The 16,521-nt window shown below is 45.1% G+C and overlaps 3 protein-coding genes and 2 non-coding genes across 5 annotated transcripts in view; 3 read left to right on the top strand and 2 right to left on the bottom strand.

The window, feature by feature from the left end:
• Nucleotides 1-161: 161 nt before the first annotated feature.
• glod4 (glyoxalase domain containing 4) lies at nt 162-2,997 on the bottom strand. Its single transcript, XM_042063438.1, has 9 exons — nt 2,834-2,997; nt 2,592-2,641; nt 2,391-2,511; nt 2,130-2,274; nt 1,861-1,997; nt 1,526-1,612; nt 864-977; nt 609-695; nt 162-530 (listed from the first exon to the last, which is right to left on the bottom strand). Exons 1-9 carry the CDS (start codon nt 2,921-2,923, stop codon nt 465-467), a joined length of 897 nt encoding a protein of 298 aa, XP_041919372.1. The 5' UTR covers nt 2,924-2,997; the 3' UTR covers nt 162-464.
• A 261-nt stretch (nt 2,998-3,258) lies between these two features.
• mrm3a (mitochondrial rRNA methyltransferase 3a) lies at nt 3,259-6,119 on the top strand. The gene is made up of 4 exons (XM_042063432.1): nt 3,259-3,696; nt 4,302-4,546; nt 4,643-4,810; nt 5,339-6,119. Exons 1-4 carry the CDS (start codon nt 3,296-3,298, stop codon nt 5,899-5,901), a joined length of 1,377 nt encoding a protein of 458 aa, XP_041919366.1. The 5' UTR covers nt 3,259-3,295; the 3' UTR covers nt 5,902-6,119.
• Nucleotides 3,887-4,014, top strand: LOC121684710. The gene has a single exon (XR_006023182.1). It is a non-coding gene; the product is annotated as a small nucleolar RNA SNORA15 (small nucleolar RNA).
• Nucleotides 5,078-5,211, top strand: LOC121684711. Its single transcript, XR_006023183.1, has one exon. It is a non-coding gene; the product is annotated as a small nucleolar RNA SNORA15 (small nucleolar RNA).
• Nucleotides 6,120-6,357: 238 nt separating the features above from the next.
• The window catches only part of nxn (nucleoredoxin), a 58,411-nt gene continuing 48,247 nt past the window's right edge, over nt 6,358-16,521 (bottom strand). The window contains exons 6-8 of the mRNA XM_042063452.1: nt 13,751-13,930; nt 12,867-12,991; nt 6,358-7,642 (exon numbers count right to left, since the gene is read on the bottom strand). Coding sequence (XP_041919386.1) covers nt 7,460-7,642; nt 12,867-12,991; nt 13,751-13,930 — 488 coding nt within the window. The 3' untranslated portion in view covers nt 6,358-7,459. The remainder of the gene's footprint in view (nt 7,643-12,866; nt 12,992-13,750; nt 13,931-16,521) is intronic.

A 16,521-nucleotide genomic window follows, 5' to 3' on the forward strand; every position in this document is an offset into this window, starting at 1 on the left:
TTATGCGGTAACGTTAGATATACGAAAAGGCATCGACAAAGCTACGCTTATCAATCTTCGATCTTTGTTGTTATTGTTGCTTACATTCTTCTTGAAAATGGACAAAACACATTTAAAACAAAATTATTTAATAGTAATAAGTAGCTATGGTAGAATACAACTTTCATCATCAACGATTTTATTTACAAATTCACATACACAAACATTTCCAAATAAGGTGTTGCTTTTATTTAAGATGTTGGAAGTGGTCCACGCACACTGTCTTCTCAATAGCAGGAGATTAAATGTAGTCTATATTAGGAGTATTTTTATTAGTAGGACTACAAATGAATGTGAGCCATCAACAGATTGGGAGGTTTTTTTTTAGTGTAGAATCAGAGTAACTACTGTAAATTATGACTACTGCCTATTCCCATGTCTTCAGAATTGTTGAAATGAGAAAATGATCATAATCCAGAGACACCTTAGGCTGAGGCCTTTTGTTTGTTGTGCTTCGCAAACCATTCATCACTCTTATCGTCAGCCATTGCCTGGGGAAACCAAAATGGTACATTTGTAAACAAAGTACAGATGAAGACAACTATGTTCTGACTGCAGAGACTTGTTACCTTATCCAACAAGTCATTTCCTTTGGGATCCATCATGGAAAGCTGCCGAAAAGCTTCATCACCAACGAAACAAATCTCATGGCCATCCTATGAATCATAATAACACATTATGCATAATGAGAACATCCACAATACTATTATTATTACTACTAGCACTACCACTGTAACAATAATAATAGTAATAATAATAATAATAATAATAATAATAATAATAATAATATATGTAAAACAATTTAATAGAAAATTAAGACTTACCGGATCAGCCAAAATCACAACCTCTACGGTAGCCTTTCCTGGTGTGTCCAGGCTAACCAGGGGAGTGGGAATTTTCTGGTTCTCTTTCTTCATAAGAGCTTCAATATCAGGAAGCTAATTATGAAGAGTTTTAGTTATTATCAGTCACTAACTAATTTATGCATGTGCCATTTCACCACATTGTGATTTCTTATCAATGTTACTAAAGTAAGAAAAACAGTGAATACCCAATCCATACAAACAGTATAAGTATAAGTATATATACTCTTTTGATCCCGTGAGGGAAATTTGTTCTCTGCATTTATCCCAATCTGTGAATTAGTGAAACACACTCAGCACACAGTGAACACACAGTGAGGTGAAGCACACACTAATCCCGACGCAGTGAGCTGCCTGCTACAGCGGCGCTCGGGGAGCAGTGAGAGGTTAGGTGCCTTGCTCAATGGCACTTTAGCCGTTCCTACTGGACGGGGTTCGCACCGGCAACCCTCCGGTTACAAGTCCGAAGCGCTAACCAGTAGGCCACGGCTGCCCCCTAAAACAACCTATCTTTCAAGAACATATATACTGCAAAACTGTAGAATATGAAATACCTTTGAGGAAATGTAATATTTTAGCATACCTACTGAATATCCATAGAATGTGGAGGTGTCCTGTCTCACCTGTTCACGTGGGCATGAAAACGCTATTCTGCCAAAAGCTGTGCCATGGTCGACTGCTCCGCCAATGTCTTGCAGCTCCAATTTACACTGGAAGATTGAATCAACAGCACTCCATATGAAAATGAGAAACTTTAACAATATTTTCTGAAACAACTTTCAATAGTTTTTATTAATTTCACAATGTAATGTAACACTTTTGTGACACATTCCTCGATGCATGACCACAACGATATACTGACCATGTCCAATGGAGGTAGTTAAAAAATAGAAAGAACTTCCTTTATATATTTGTCAATATTTCTTCACTGTGAATAAAAAATATCCCATAAACTGACCTGACCCTCTCCAAAGCCCATCAACACAGTTTTCTTGGCCTCATCCTTCTCCATCACACTCATGCCCAGGAGAGAGGACCAGTAATGTACTGACTTCTGCAGGTCTGAAACAGCTAAGGACACTTTCTGAACTGGATCTGCAAACCGAGAAGAACATCAACATGCAAACGTACACTCTGCTTTTCCCCCCTCAAAAACCCTACAATCTTCAACTACAAGGGGCTCTCCAAGTTACGTATGAGTCCTCCAAGTTACGTATGAGTCCTCACCACTTTGAGTTTGCTCCTTATCCAGTAAGTAAAAGTGATATCCGCCCGGTGCCTCTGCCAGATAGAGAGCTTCTCCAACCTCTTTTAAAGGCCATCCTAGCCTTTTGGCATTACTCACAGCTTTGCTGGACTGAAGGGTGAGACCCTATATGAAACAAAAAGTGAACGAAATTAGGGGAAGTTCATAGCTGTTGCAGAATACTTGGGTTCTACATTATCTATAAAATGAAGCAAATCATCAAGATAAAATGACATGCTCACCAGAAAGTCATTGCCAAGTCTGTATTCTCCAACTCCATAATTGTATGTCAACTCTGCCACAAAGTGATCATCCTCCGGCCCAAAACCCACCATTGTTTTGCTCCATTTTCCATCATATGGTCTGCAAAACCAGACAAAAGCAGCTGACTGCGTAGGCCTATATTCCAGAATTCACTAACAGCACACGTTTAACTAACTTACCCATTACATGTTGCTTTGCAACCTTCTTCAAATTCTTCATGACGTAAGATCTGAAGCATAAGCACAACGCCACCACTTTATTTGCACACGTAGGCTTCATTAAAAATATGTCTGATGTTCATGAGCGACTCAAACACTATGCCGATTTATTGTATTGGAATGGGACTACAATTAAACCACATAACTCCACAGGGCTGTCATTTATCACACGTGTAGTAAAACAGCAAAACAACCTATCTTACCTTCATACCAAGAACCTCACGATAGAATGTAGCGGTTTTACCTCTATCGCCTACTTTAAAGACGAAATGTAATGCTCGCCTCAGTGACATGTCTATTTTCTGTCAACTGTAGTCTACAGTGGATGTTGATTTTTCTAACCACAGTCGCTGAATCGACTTTACAACCTAACCAATCGCTTACTCTGTTATCAATTAGTTCAGGCAAAACCACTTTCTGGCAATAATAAATGTGTGGATAATCAATCCAAACACGTGCAAAACAATTTAGGAATCGAATATATTTATTTTTTTCTATCGCAAAGATTAATTCTATACATACACAACTTAAGGTCTAAACATTTCTGCTTTCGTTTCATTGGCATGTATCCTTCAAAAACCAAAACACCCCTGTACAGACTGACTGATGTGGCGTTGTCTACTATGTCACGTCAGAGGTCACGTGGACATGCACTGCAAACAAAGATGGCGGCATGCATAAGAAGCATGGGCCATGCTGTGATTAGATTTGGACAAAGTTCATTCTTAGTGACTGGACATAGTAGTCATGTTGTAAATGCTAAGCGATATGTGCGAGCACTAAAAAGGAAACCGGTAAAAGTGATCTATCCAGATGGGAAAGAAGAAACATTGGCTAAATCTAACGTTAATCAAACGCCTGGTCATCAGAGAGCTACGTTAAATGCGAAGAAAAACAGCAAAGATGCTACTGAAGACCGCACAAAACTGGGGCTTCGTGGCCGAACCACGTTCCAGTCCAAGGACACACAAGAGAAAATAAGTAATGAATCCCGACCTTTGAGCAAGGTCGAGCTAATGGATGGATTGCGGTTTGAGAAAGCCCTGCCCGACGATAAACGATTATCGTAAGTTAACCTTGGCTAAGGTTACATCTGATGAACTATGTATTCGTGTAGCATTAGCATATACGTAGGTTACTCTATTGTACAACAGGGGGACATGGCCAGACTTATAAGCACATTCTAGTAATAATGTATTAATTTGGCGTGTATTTTACTGCAGATTCAGGTTATAGTTGTAAACATGCATTTTAAAGCATGGACGAATTCTGTGTTACTCAGCTCGATAGTAACTTCAGTCAGACACCATGCAAGATTACGCTCATCCTCTCTCAGTGTCTGAGACCATTTTGTCCAGTCACCGAAGAGGGACCGAGTACAAAATGTATCTTTAACATTAATAGTAAGTTTACTCTACTGCAAAACTTGCCTTGCCTTGCAAACGCAACGTTACCCTCAGTCAGTGAGTCGCACGTGGTGGGGTCCATACATTGGATGGTCCGGGAGGGAACCCCACCACGTGCGACTCACGCTAACATTACTACTCCATTGCTTCGCTTCCAATGCTTTATTGAACTGAATTCAATGTGAACTCCTGCATCAAAGCTCAAACAAACTCCTTATGTTAGCGCGGTTGTGCCTACTAAGTAATCGTTCATGTCATCCTCCAGGAAGCTGGTGACTGTTGCACGCTCCAGAGCGTACCGGGAGCATCAAGGCAAGATTCTGCTCGAGGGGAGACGTCTAATATGTGATGCTCTGGTAGCCGGAGCCAAGCCCCAGACCTTGTTCTTCAGCTCGATCGAGCGCCTCCGTGAACTTCCTGTGGACAAACTGAAGCGAGCAAACCTTATTAAAGTCAAGTTTGAAGATGTAAAGAAATGGTCTGAGCTCATCGCCCCACAAGGAGTCATAGGTTCGATAACCGTTTTTTCTACAGCCTCTTGTTGAACTTAAAATGGATTGGAACCCTTAATGTTGATTTTGTATTAATTTTTCTATTGCATTTCAGGCATATTTTCGAGACCAGATGTGGACCAGCTTGCATTTCCCAAGGAGCACAGAGATCAGTCAGTGCCATTGTCTTTGATTTGCGACAACATCCGTGATCCTGGCAACTTGGGCACCATCCTAAGGTGTGCTGCTGCAGCTGGCTGTCACAGTGTGCTACTTTCCAAAGGTAATAGTTCCTGTTTTACATCTTTAATCTTACACCTGTGCAAAATGCCCCTGTCATTATTTTGATCTGTTGCCCTGCCTTGAAAACCAAAAGACAACAATTTTTGAAGGTTTTATAAAAAAAATTTACTAGCATAGATTTTAAGATATGTAAGCTTCTATAACACACAATGCCTGGCCATTAAATAGCCTTAGTTGCTGAAATGGCCTTAAATCAAACAAACAAACAAAAAATACCTGATTTTTAATTGTAAACATGAATTTTAAAGCATGGACGAATTCTGTGTTACTCAGCTCGATAGTAACTTCAGTCAGACACCATGCAAGATTAACGCTCATCCTCTCTACCATCTGTGTTTGAGACTATTTTGTCCAGTCACTGAAGAGAGACTGAGTACAAAATGTATCCTTGCTAACATTAATTACACAAATGATTCATTCATGAACATTGTGGTTTTATGAATTTGAATATTTTGTGTTGCCCATCTATTGGAGTGTCTTGCATAACGGATGCCGCTTGTTTTTACAGGTTGTGTGGATGTCTGGGAGCCTAAGGTGTTGAGAGCTGCAATGGGGGCACACTTCCGCCTCCCCATCTTCCCCAGTTTAACGTGGGAGGAAGTGTCTGATCACCTCCCACAGGATGTCACTGTGCACGTGGCCGATAACTGCAGCAGCCCCATCAGAGACGTAGACACCCAGTCCAGCCTCAGGAAGCCAAGCGACTATGGCTGGGTGAGCAGTAGGAGGGAGAAGAAACGGCACTCCGTCCAGGATGTCAGTGAGTCAGATTCTGAGAGCGACACGGACTCTGATCATGAGGTGGATGAAGTGCCCAGAGTGGAGCCCAAACAGTACCATGACCCCTGGGCCCAAAGAAGCACAGCACTGGTGATTGGTGGAGAGACACGTGGACTGAGCCTGGAGTCGCTGCGATTGGCTCAGCAAACGGATGGGCGGCGGCTGTTCGTGCCCTTGGCTCACGGTGTGGACAGTTTGAACTCTGCAATGGCGGCCAGTATTTTGCTGTTTGAAGGCAGGAGACAACTTTTAAAGTTACTGGAGAGGTCTGGGAGGAGACTCAGAAACTGAACCCAGCTAGCTCGCACTTAGCACTTTTTGAAACAGACTACACCTGGCTTGCTTCCCACAAGGAACACTAAATAAGATGGGGTATCTCTGCTCTAATGTAATACATTCTCTAGTTGTAGTTGTACAGTGTACAATTCTGTAGTTGTATTATGTTTGTACATAATGATCCAATGTTGACAAAGTAAATAAATGATATGGTTGTGGTTAATATTTCAAAACAGTCACCATCACGAAATCTGTCCCCTCAAGACCAAGCCTTACACTTCTCCACTTCTAAAGCCATGTGAGGTCAAGTTACCCTGTCCTACTGAGAGCCTACCTAGCCATAGCAGATCGGCAAAGGAATTGCTGAGTTGGTGAAGGACAAACATGCGCTAACAGGTCTGCTGTGTTTACTTGATGTGTAAGATTAACAACTAACAGTGCAGCTATTGTGAAGAGGTCATACAGGAAAACTGTGCTTGACTTGAGTTTTATTAAACAAATTCAAGGCTCACAATGAGCCAAAGGAGGCCAACTATAACAACATTTTAAAATAATCACAATAAGCACAATATATAAATTGAGCATTTGTACGTCGCTTCTCATTGGTGTCATTTCTGGTTCAGCCAGCAGGTGGCATCTAAAGTGGAGACTAGTCCATATACTACTAAGTCAGTAGTAGGAGGCAGTTGGATAGTGAAAACCAATGACTAGCCGTTAGTTTTCTTGTGGTTTCATACACTATGAGCAGCTTTCATAAGTATAGAAAGGTGATAATGTCCACTTACAACAATTTGGTCTTGATCGAGACCTTCATAGAACACACAGTATAGATTTGGAGGTCATGATGACCACTGGGTTTAGTTGAAAATGGTCGTCGTCGTAATAAAAAAAAGATGCAGAGTATATATATAACGGTAAAAAATAAAACCTGAAATGCAGTGAAGACATGTTAATATGACCACTTGTCAGATGAAGCAACAACACAATTGTGTCAGGTGCATATTTTGCAGCATTTTCATACTCAGAGGTACATTCTGGAAAGACAATACTATAAAAAAGAATGTTTTGCACAATATGTATATAAAACACGGCTATCAACTTAAAATCTGTTTAATCATTTTATTCTTTTACGGGACATACCTAAAATAAAAGGTGTGAAGTCACATTGATAAAAAAAAAAGCCAAAGCACATTTGCAACATTTGACATTCAAGTCCATTGGGTCTTTGTGGGATTTCATCAAGCAATTCTCATCATGAAACACCAGGAAAAGGAGAGGCAAACAAACTTCAAGGATGCTAAAAGAAGTAACGGTATATCTGTACTTTACTGTTGGGGCAGTCATCAATTCATCAACGCAAGGCACCACAGGAGCAGGAGAGGACTGGGAAAAGTAACAAAAAAACAAAGTATAAAGTTTGGCTCTTTAACAGTCTGGAAGAATCAGGGTCGACGGAGATGTCAGATCTGGGGGACTTGAAATGACTGTGGGCTCGGAGGGGGGTATCTATGGCGTTGAGTTGATAAAGGTCATGTTCTGTGTCTAGTGCCATCCCATGTTCCTCTTTGTTCTCTTAAATAGGCTCCGGCTTGAGCTTCTCGGCCAGGAAGTCGGTGACAAACTGCTCCACCACGGCGGGGGTAATCTCTTCCACGTCTCGCACATATTTGGCGCGGGCCGACATGTCCAGTATGGTGAGCAGGGGCGCTGCCTCGGGCAGGTTGGTGTAGTCGCGCAACGAGTCGCTCATGTCGTCCTGCACATACACACACACACACACACAATTGAGACAAGTCACAATAGATTACATTAGGTTCATATCTGTAATATGGCCATCTTTCATAAAAGTAGCATTAATACCCAACTCTAGCCATTCAAACGCATTCACAAGTCATATAACATCATGTCTGAAGAGCTCAATAGCACAATCTTCAATATTTCAATTTCATTAATACAGGAATGGATTTTTTTATTTGAGTGAAATCCAGCACAGACACACATGATGACATCCTTCATCCGCAGCAGAATTTCAATCAGTGGCGCAAAATACACCGATACCATGGGGCACATTTGACATCAAAGCAATCTGGTGAAGGAGGAAAAAACAAGGCCAGACACTACTACTACAACTACAGCACAGGCCTCCAGCCCAGGGGTCATGAGGTCAGCCTCGCGACTCCTCAGCTGTGGTGGGAGGAAGGAAAGGGGGGAGGAAGTTTATGCAGCACCCCTTCTGTCTTCAAAAGAAGCAAGGCTAAAATGCAATGCCAGGCTTGGAGCAACCTCAGAGAAGTCCTCACTGAAGGTTTCAGAATCAGCAGTTTCTCTGTGTGTGTGTGTGTGTGTGTGTGTGTGTGTGTGCTGTAGGGAGTGTGTCTGTCGTGTGCCCTATGCCACGTTCCTGCACCAACGTGTGGAGGTTTTATTTTAAACCTGGGAGGAGGGTGAGCGATGCGGTTGGCTTGAGCTGGACTGAACTTTGTCGTCCTGAGTCATTGTGTGTTATTTTATCCTTTCATGTCTTAAATCAAAGGCTAGCACAGGCAACTTAAGGCCACATGTCTGGGGACAGCTCTTTTTAAAAGGGCTACTCAAAATATTTTCAGAAAATAAACTTGCTGCAGTGCACACCCTTTAAAAAAAGGGTAAGAATACATAGTGTATTAGTGACCTTCCCTACAAGAGTGTCTGGTACCAGTTAAGATGTGAATTGAGGTTAACGTTATAGAGTGTCCTTCATCACTCCCCTTTACTATCTAACATTCCTATCCAGCGAGTTGCCATATCCTCTGTGAGGTAAAGACATGCAACATGTCAAGACATACCTCATGACATGCAATACCTCAAATGACCATAGGGTGGCACTAAAACTAAAGTTTGTCTTTCAAAATCTCAGCACATTCCCACCGCCCCTTTTCTTAAATCCAGCAGAACTATAAACTCCTCTACTTACTGATGAAATGGATTAAACCACACAATCAGATAGCTGCCTCACTGCAAGAACTTGGCTGCACGGCAACCAAAAAAGGACATGCATGCCAACAGAGAGGTTGTGACCTCAAGTTTTTTGAAAGTAAAGGAGAGATTGGCACAAGGCAAGAGGGTGGACACTGCATGCAGCGCCCACCTCAGAGTCTCCAGAAAGTTCCACTTCGCCATGACAAACAAACAAACAAACAAAAAAACAAACAGCAACCAAACAAAGCTTTACTCCATCTCTGGTAAAAGCATCCCGTGAAGAGTGAATGCAAGGGCGAACCTTTAGTAATCACTAACAGTAATGGGTTCTCCCTCAGCCCTAAAAGGAAAGAGAGAGAGAGAGAGAATCTTTGGCAGATGACTGAGAAACTCCTGATGTTACTCAAATCAGCTGCCTCCTCCCTCCCTCCTTCCCTCTCTCCTTCCATGCACTCACATACCAATGCCCGCTCCATATTGCAGACATAAGACTTGTCATAAGACCACAGTGACCAAAAAAAAATGTGCTTTCAATGTTGAGAAGGGCTTGCCGCCATCTGAGTATAGATGACACAAAGACAGTTGTGTGAGGTCCTTTGCAATGATCCTGCAGTGAAGACAAGAAATATGGAGAGTCCCCCATCTCTCTTGCTCTCTTCTCCACTCCTCCCGCACCCCCACTCTCATATGGCTGATTTAATCTTTCCAGCTGTCCACTACCTCAGGGTGGGCCATGCATCTTCCTTTGTATTGCTGTGCTAACCTTGTGTAAACTGAAAAGAGGCCATTTTAGCTACAGCGCACAGGACCTCCTCCAAACCTCCCCCACCCCACCACCCCCCCTGGCCTTAAAAAAGGAACGAGAGTGAAAAAAATAGAATACAAAACCGCCGCCTGTTAGAGGCTCAGGTCCTAGTCGTGATAAGAGCCGGTGTGTTTACTTGGCCGCGGCTGCACAGTGTCAGGTTTATTCTGTCCATTGTGCCACTGTTGCATTCCACAGACAGAAGCCATCAGATAAGGTCGGGCAAAGATAAGGCCATCTGATTGGCCAGTCTACCTCGGGAAGGCCTGTGCCGATTGGTCCATGAGTGGAGACTGAGGGGGTTTTCACACGTTGACAAATTCACATTGCCTGGGTGGTACAGGCAGGAAAATATCTCCCTAAGCCATGATGTGTCTGTTCAAGGCATAGAAGGACAAAAATACATTTTAAATGCATTTCTACATTCTAACTGTATTTTGTTACAATGTGTTTTCTATGCATGAAATGTATTCACCAGTATACTACAGATGCATTATGGAGGTAATTCCAAACGCCAATCAGCTGGTCAGAAACATGATGACAAATCTAATATCTAATCTGCAATGGTGAAACAAACTACCTAAGCTCACCCAACATCCTTAGCAATCATCTGATAAAGACACAAGGCCTCTTTAAAATATTTTTAAGCATTCATGAACAGAAAATGTGAGGAATGCAACTGTTATTATCAACGATTTTGGTAAGCCTCCTGCTTCCTTCCAACAGTCTTTTGGCTAACCGTGCCCGATACTGTCAATAATACAGTGGGTTGTGGCCAGGAATCCGAGGCGGTCCTCTGGAGACCATAGCAGACACACTGACTGCCTGACCCGACAGACCGCCGTCCCACCGCCTGACGGACTGACATACGTTCGCACAACAGCTGGCCAAGGCCCACCCGGGCCTGAGCCACTCCCCACAGCAGCATTCAATATTGCAATATATACCTCCTTCCCCTCCACAAACCCCTGGGTTATGGGGGAAGTCCCCAGGAGTTGGCTGGTGCTGTCTGCTCAACTCTCCGTATTGGTGGTGAATGTGCAGGATCACAACAGAGAGATCCAACACACTGCTGGTATTTTTGACATGGAACCTCTGTGATGCATGTAAGTGGTTTGAGATTCAGTACTGGGGCAAATGGGAGAATGGTTTGGTTCTTCAAATGACAAAGTGGTCTGCAATACATCAAATGATTCACAGGCTTCACATACAGGCAAATACAGTGGCTAATCAAGACAATAAAATATATTTAAAATATATGATACATATATTATGTGCAGTAACTAAACAAAGAGGAAGACAGAAAGAGAACATGCTGACTGCCATGTCATGCACGAAAGAATGATTTTATGGGGCCCTGATCTGAGGAGCGCTGAGAGAGCAGCTTGGAGCTGGCGTCTCTGCTGAAGCTGAAGTGGAGCTCCTTGTGTCTGACATGTAAACTTGGTCTTTGTTTGTTTGTCAGTGGTATTTCAAGAGCAGCATTGGAACAGGCGAGCCCTCCCGCAGCCTTACAGAGCAGTGGGAAAATGTGTGTCAATGTGTGTGTGTGTGTGTGTGTGTGTATATATATATGTGTGTGTGTGTGTGTGTGTGTGTGTTTGTGGGGGGGGGTTAGGGGGGGCACTGCCGGGACATATGTGCAGAGCCTGTCTGAAATCTAAACCAGTGACACAAGACACCTGACAGCCCCTACTGTGCAACGCACTGCCTTCCATGAAACTGACTGCAAGCTGAGGTAGCATATAAGCATGTGTGTGTGTGTGTGTGTGTGTGTGTGTATATATATATGTGACTAAGTGTGAAGGGGAGAGACATAGGGGGGGGCAAGGAGGAAGAAAGGAGAGAAGTGATCAAAGATGGGTGAGGGAAGCGTGTGGGAGGGGAGAGGAGGGGAGCGCGAGATAATCTGGTAATTATGGCTGCCGAGGCTGCTAACTCAGCCAGCAGTGGAGAGGTCACGAAGGAAAAACACCAGATAACAGGGGTTATGGAAACGCCGGGGCTTCCCTCCCACTAACACAGGGCAGACCGCAGACACGGCATGATGGAGGAGGAGTGGGGGGAGAAAGACACAGACAGAGAGCAAAGAAAGACAAGATACATGCAATATACATCTGCGCGCATGATACAGAACGTAAGAAAAAATGATTTAATAAAAGTGAGTGGTTGTATGTATTTATGGGGAGTATAAAGACAGCATGTACATGTGCATAAGGAATGTGTGTATGTGTGTGTGTGTGTGCATAGTTGCACTGTTATGTGAGTGAGTATGTGTGCACCATGTGTGAGACAGAAGCAACCCCAGCTGTTGTCGAGACGTATAGAATAAACCCACTGCCATACCAGGCACTGTAGCTGCAGGGGCCTCCACTGTTGTCTACACATATCACACCCTTTCCTCGGCAAAACGTAGACATCTGAATACATTGAGCCAATCATGTGGTGTGATGTGAATACATTGAGCCAATCATATGGTGTGTTGTGAAGACATCGTGCCAATCATGTGTTGTGAACTCGCTGAAGCCTTGCACACACGCATTTCTGCCGAATAGGATGCCCGATGAGTGCCCAAAACGCGTTGCAATATGGCCGCCAAGTGGAGGGACTTGCCTAAAAGGACTTTGGTGCAGTGCACTGGGATCTCGACTAGGGTAAGGCTTCCCTCGTCCACATGCTGACCTAATTGGCTATGTTAGAGGCGGTTGCGTCAGCTCGTTGCCAGAGCCTGGCGCCCATTCCGCTGTTCCGTCGAGCAGTGTTACGCACGCCCTCATTTCACAAGGTCATCTTGCATGTGGTTAAAACAGATGGGCTGTCATACCTGGACTATAAAAAAAGTATACAAGGACACCCAGACACTGCACATGTTGAACAGGGAAACTAAGAAAGGCTGTGTGTGAGAGTGTGTGAGAGCGAGGTAAATGGAGGGAGAGAGAGAGCGAGAGAGCGAGAGAGAGAGAGTGAGAGAGAGAGAGAAAGAGAGAAAGAGAGAGAGGGAGGGAGGGAGGGAGGGAGGGAGGGAGCGAGCGAGAGAGAGAGAGGGAGGGAGGGAGAGAGAGAGAACTTAGAAACCCCCCTTAGGGAAGAGTGACTTATTACACTTGCAGAAGAGAGCAGTGAGGCAACAGGAAAAGTTATCAAATAACAGCCCGCTTTCTGCACAGCCGATTATACAGTAGCCAGTACAGTCCGACATCCAGTGACACCCACTCACCTCTCCAGCCACGAAGAAGAGCAGGGGGCTCTCCTCCTCTTTGGCCTTGTATTTGGCCAGCAGCTTCTCTGCAATGGGCTGGATGAGTTCTTTAGCCGGTTCCAGCTCGCCCTCCTCCTCAGCATCTGGAGAACAGAGTCAGACATGAGGAACAGGGAGAATGTGGAGAACCTGCATGCAGGGTCTTTATAAAACATGGGAAGACAGAGAGAATATTGCTTATTGATGGAAGTTAAATGAAGTACGGGGCAATGTGGAGTGACATGCGGAAGAAGAGCCATGGATGGAAAGAGAGGAGGATAGAGAAAGTGTGCCGGCGTGGGTATGCGTGAGAGGAAAGCAGAGAGGAAACGAGAGTGAGGGTGATGAGAGGAGGGGGGTGTCCTTTAATAAAATCATCTCTCATCTTTACAGGCAGCCTCCCAACTCCTCTACTCCTCAACAATGCACCCTCCTCCTTCTCCTCCTCTGGTTCATTTCAACTCATGGAGCAGATGGTCTGTCTGAAATTGAATCCATTTCATGCAGAGATCCTCTTCACACACACACACACACACATACAACTATAATGGCTGCAATTGTGTGGTGTCGGCCTTTGTTTGAACTCTGCACGAATAGTACTGTGGCACTGATTGACAGGAGATTTGTGGGCAGAGAGTGTGTGTGTGTGTGTGTGTGTGTGTGTGTGTGTGTGTGTGTGTGTGTGTGTGTGTGTGTGTGTGTGTGTGTGTGTGTGTGTGTGTTGGGGGGGGATTAGCTCAATCCGCCCCTCCAGAACTTGACTTAGTGACGGGAGGGCTGCGGCTCAAGACAGACGGCGTGAATGGGCCCGTAAGCTGCAGGCCATTGTGACTCATTGTGTTCCGGGACCTGGGGCTGCTCACCCACAAACAGCACCAGGCAGGGCCCCTCGTGGAGCTGCACGGCGTTGGACTCGCTCAGCTCCAGCACGGGCCGCGGGTGCCACGGGAACAGCCGGCACTCCGGGTCGTTCAGCACCTCCACACGGCCCTGCCGCGTGATCATGTGGCCCTCTGTGTCCAGCAGGATCAAGGTGGGGATACCTGCGGGAAAGGGACGACAGCAGTGTCAGCGCGGGGGGGGGGGGGGGGGGGGGGTCAAGAACACCAGATGTTTCTGGTTCTGCATCCTCCTGTTTTCTGCATGAAAAAAGACTGCACTCCTTTGTTGTATAATAGAGAGGATTCTATTCATGCACAGTGCTTACATATTTAAAGATTCCTCCTTTTCACACACAAATGTAACACACATTTCAACATCAGCCAAAGTCAACCAGTGTCTCTGTACTTCTCCGGATCCATGTCTGCTGGAGGCACCTGTGGCCTCGGTGTGATATATATAGCGTCTTGGCATGTGGTGTCTGGTCCTCTCTGGTCTTTTATTTAGCAGTAGAGGAATAAACACAGGGCATGAAGGGAACGTTCAGGGACACAGGAACGGTGTGAGAGGCAAAGAACCAGACGCTCGCGCACACACATGCACATACACACACACACACACACACACACACACACACACACACACACCACACACACATACACAGACCCACCACACACACACACGCAGATAGGCAGACAGTGATTTTCTGGCACGAAGGATTTCCTGACCAAGCCGTGCTTGATTTAGTGGCTGTGTGTGTGTGTGTGTGTGTGTGTCTATGTGTGCATGTTGTGTGTGTGGAGGGGGGGGGGTGTGCATGTTGTGTGGGGGGTGTATGTGTGTGTGTGTGTGTGTGTGTGTGTGTGTGTGTGTGTGCGTAAAGCTCCTGCTGTGTCTGGAGCTCAACAGGATTTTTCCCTTTCTCACCACTTTCTCTCTCAAAAGCCCTTCTGTGATAAGGATCTCACGGCAGTATTAACAGCCCTTATCAGAGACAGACACAGGCTAGGTAAGGTGTGGTTGATGTGTGTGTGGTTGGTCTATATGTGTGGTTGTGTGTGTGTGTGTGTGTGTGTGTGTGTGTGTGTGTGTGTGTGTGTGTGGTTGGTCTGTATGTATGTGCGTGTGTCTCAGAGACAGAAAAAAAAGAGTGACAGTGGAGAAGTTTGATTGTATATCTGTACCTGCGTGTGTGGGAGAGATCATGGAAGACAGTGTCTGTGTGAGTGAGCCAAAGATTGTAGTGTAGTGTGTGTGTGTGTGTGTGTGTGTGTGTGTGTGTGTTTGGTTGGGGGGGGGGGCAGTATCAGCTTGTTCTGGACACATACCGCACATTCCTATCTGGATAGGCAGAGATCCCAACAGAGCATCTCCACTCCCCTCCATTGGGAGGAGGAGAAAGAGAAAGAGAAAGAGAAAGAGAGAGAGAGAGAGAGAGAGAGAGATGGAGAGAGAAAGAGAATGAGCCAAGAGAGAGGAGAATGATGGCTAGAGAATAGGAAAGAGAGAAAGAGCCAGACAGAGAAAGAGGGAGAGTGCTAGGAAGAGAGACTGATGGAGAGAGAAAAAGAAAGAGAGAGATGGAGAGATGGAGAGAGAAAGAGAGAGAGATGAAGAGAGAAAAAGAATGGAGTCAAGAGAGATAGGGGAATAAGGGATAGATGAGTAGAGTGGAGCCATAGGCTCAGAATACGGTTGAGTGAGAGAGAAGAGAGAAAGATAGAGGAGGAGGAGTGTGAAGAGGGGATGAGAGTGAAAAGAGACAGAGGAGTAAACTTGATTACGGGCCCACATTCCTGCAGCCTGTTGGCTCTGGCAGCTGGCCTCTCCCTCCCTCCCTCCCTCTCTCTCTCTCTCTCTCTCTCTCTCTCTCTCTCTCTCTCTCTGAGTGGACAGACTGGCCTTGTGGCATCCCATAATACACATGATTCGCTCCACTTCCATCCCCGTCTCCCGGCTGCAGATGGGGAGTCTTACAGGAATATTCCACAAGGTGTTTATAGCAAGAGCGACATTCAGAGGGACATGCAAATGGCAGGCTGTCAGATTTCTTGTTGTTGTTATTTCTGGGCGCTTGGGTCTGGACGCACACTGCTGGACTTACTGGGCAGCCGAAAAATCCCAACCACCCAAATCCCCACCAGACGCATGAAGTCCACTAGGATTCACACTGGCAATGGGTAGATTAATGCTCTGCGTGTGTGTGTGTGTGTGTGTGTGTGTGTGTGTGTGTGTGTGTGTGTGTGTGTGTGTGTGTGTGTGTGTGTGTGTGTGTGTGCGTGTGTGTGTGCGTGTGTGTGTGTGTGCAAAGCATAACGGAATATTCTCACCGTGGCATGGTGGATATGGTTTTACCTTGGATCCCATAGAGTCTGTTAAGTCGTGACCGACGGGCTTCGTCCGAGTAGGGGATGGCCAGCCAGGGCATCTCACTAAAATACTGTGTGAACGAGTCTTCTGACCTGCACACAAGCATGCAAGGGCACGGCATCACTGTTAGTGAAAGGTTACGACAAGTTACATCACACAACGTTTCTGCAGTCATTTCGCCCATCCATTTAATCTGAAGAGAGAACACAGTGAGCTGATCCAAGTAAAACTAAATGTGCGTCTCCTGTGGGACAGCCTCACCACCTCATGATAAAAACCGTCACGTTCTCTTGGCAGACGCACAAGAACACACCGCAGTGTAGAGTATAATGGCATAAACACAGCTTTTGGCAGAGCTGAGGCCTGATTCCTGTTTCTGCCTTTC

Source organism: Alosa sapidissima, chromosome 15 (genome assembly GCF_018492685.1).
Source record: "Alosa sapidissima isolate fAloSap1 chromosome 15, fAloSap1.pri, whole genome shotgun sequence".
NCBI classification, from domain to species: Eukaryota; Metazoa; Chordata; class Actinopteri; order Clupeiformes; family Clupeidae; genus Alosa; species Alosa sapidissima.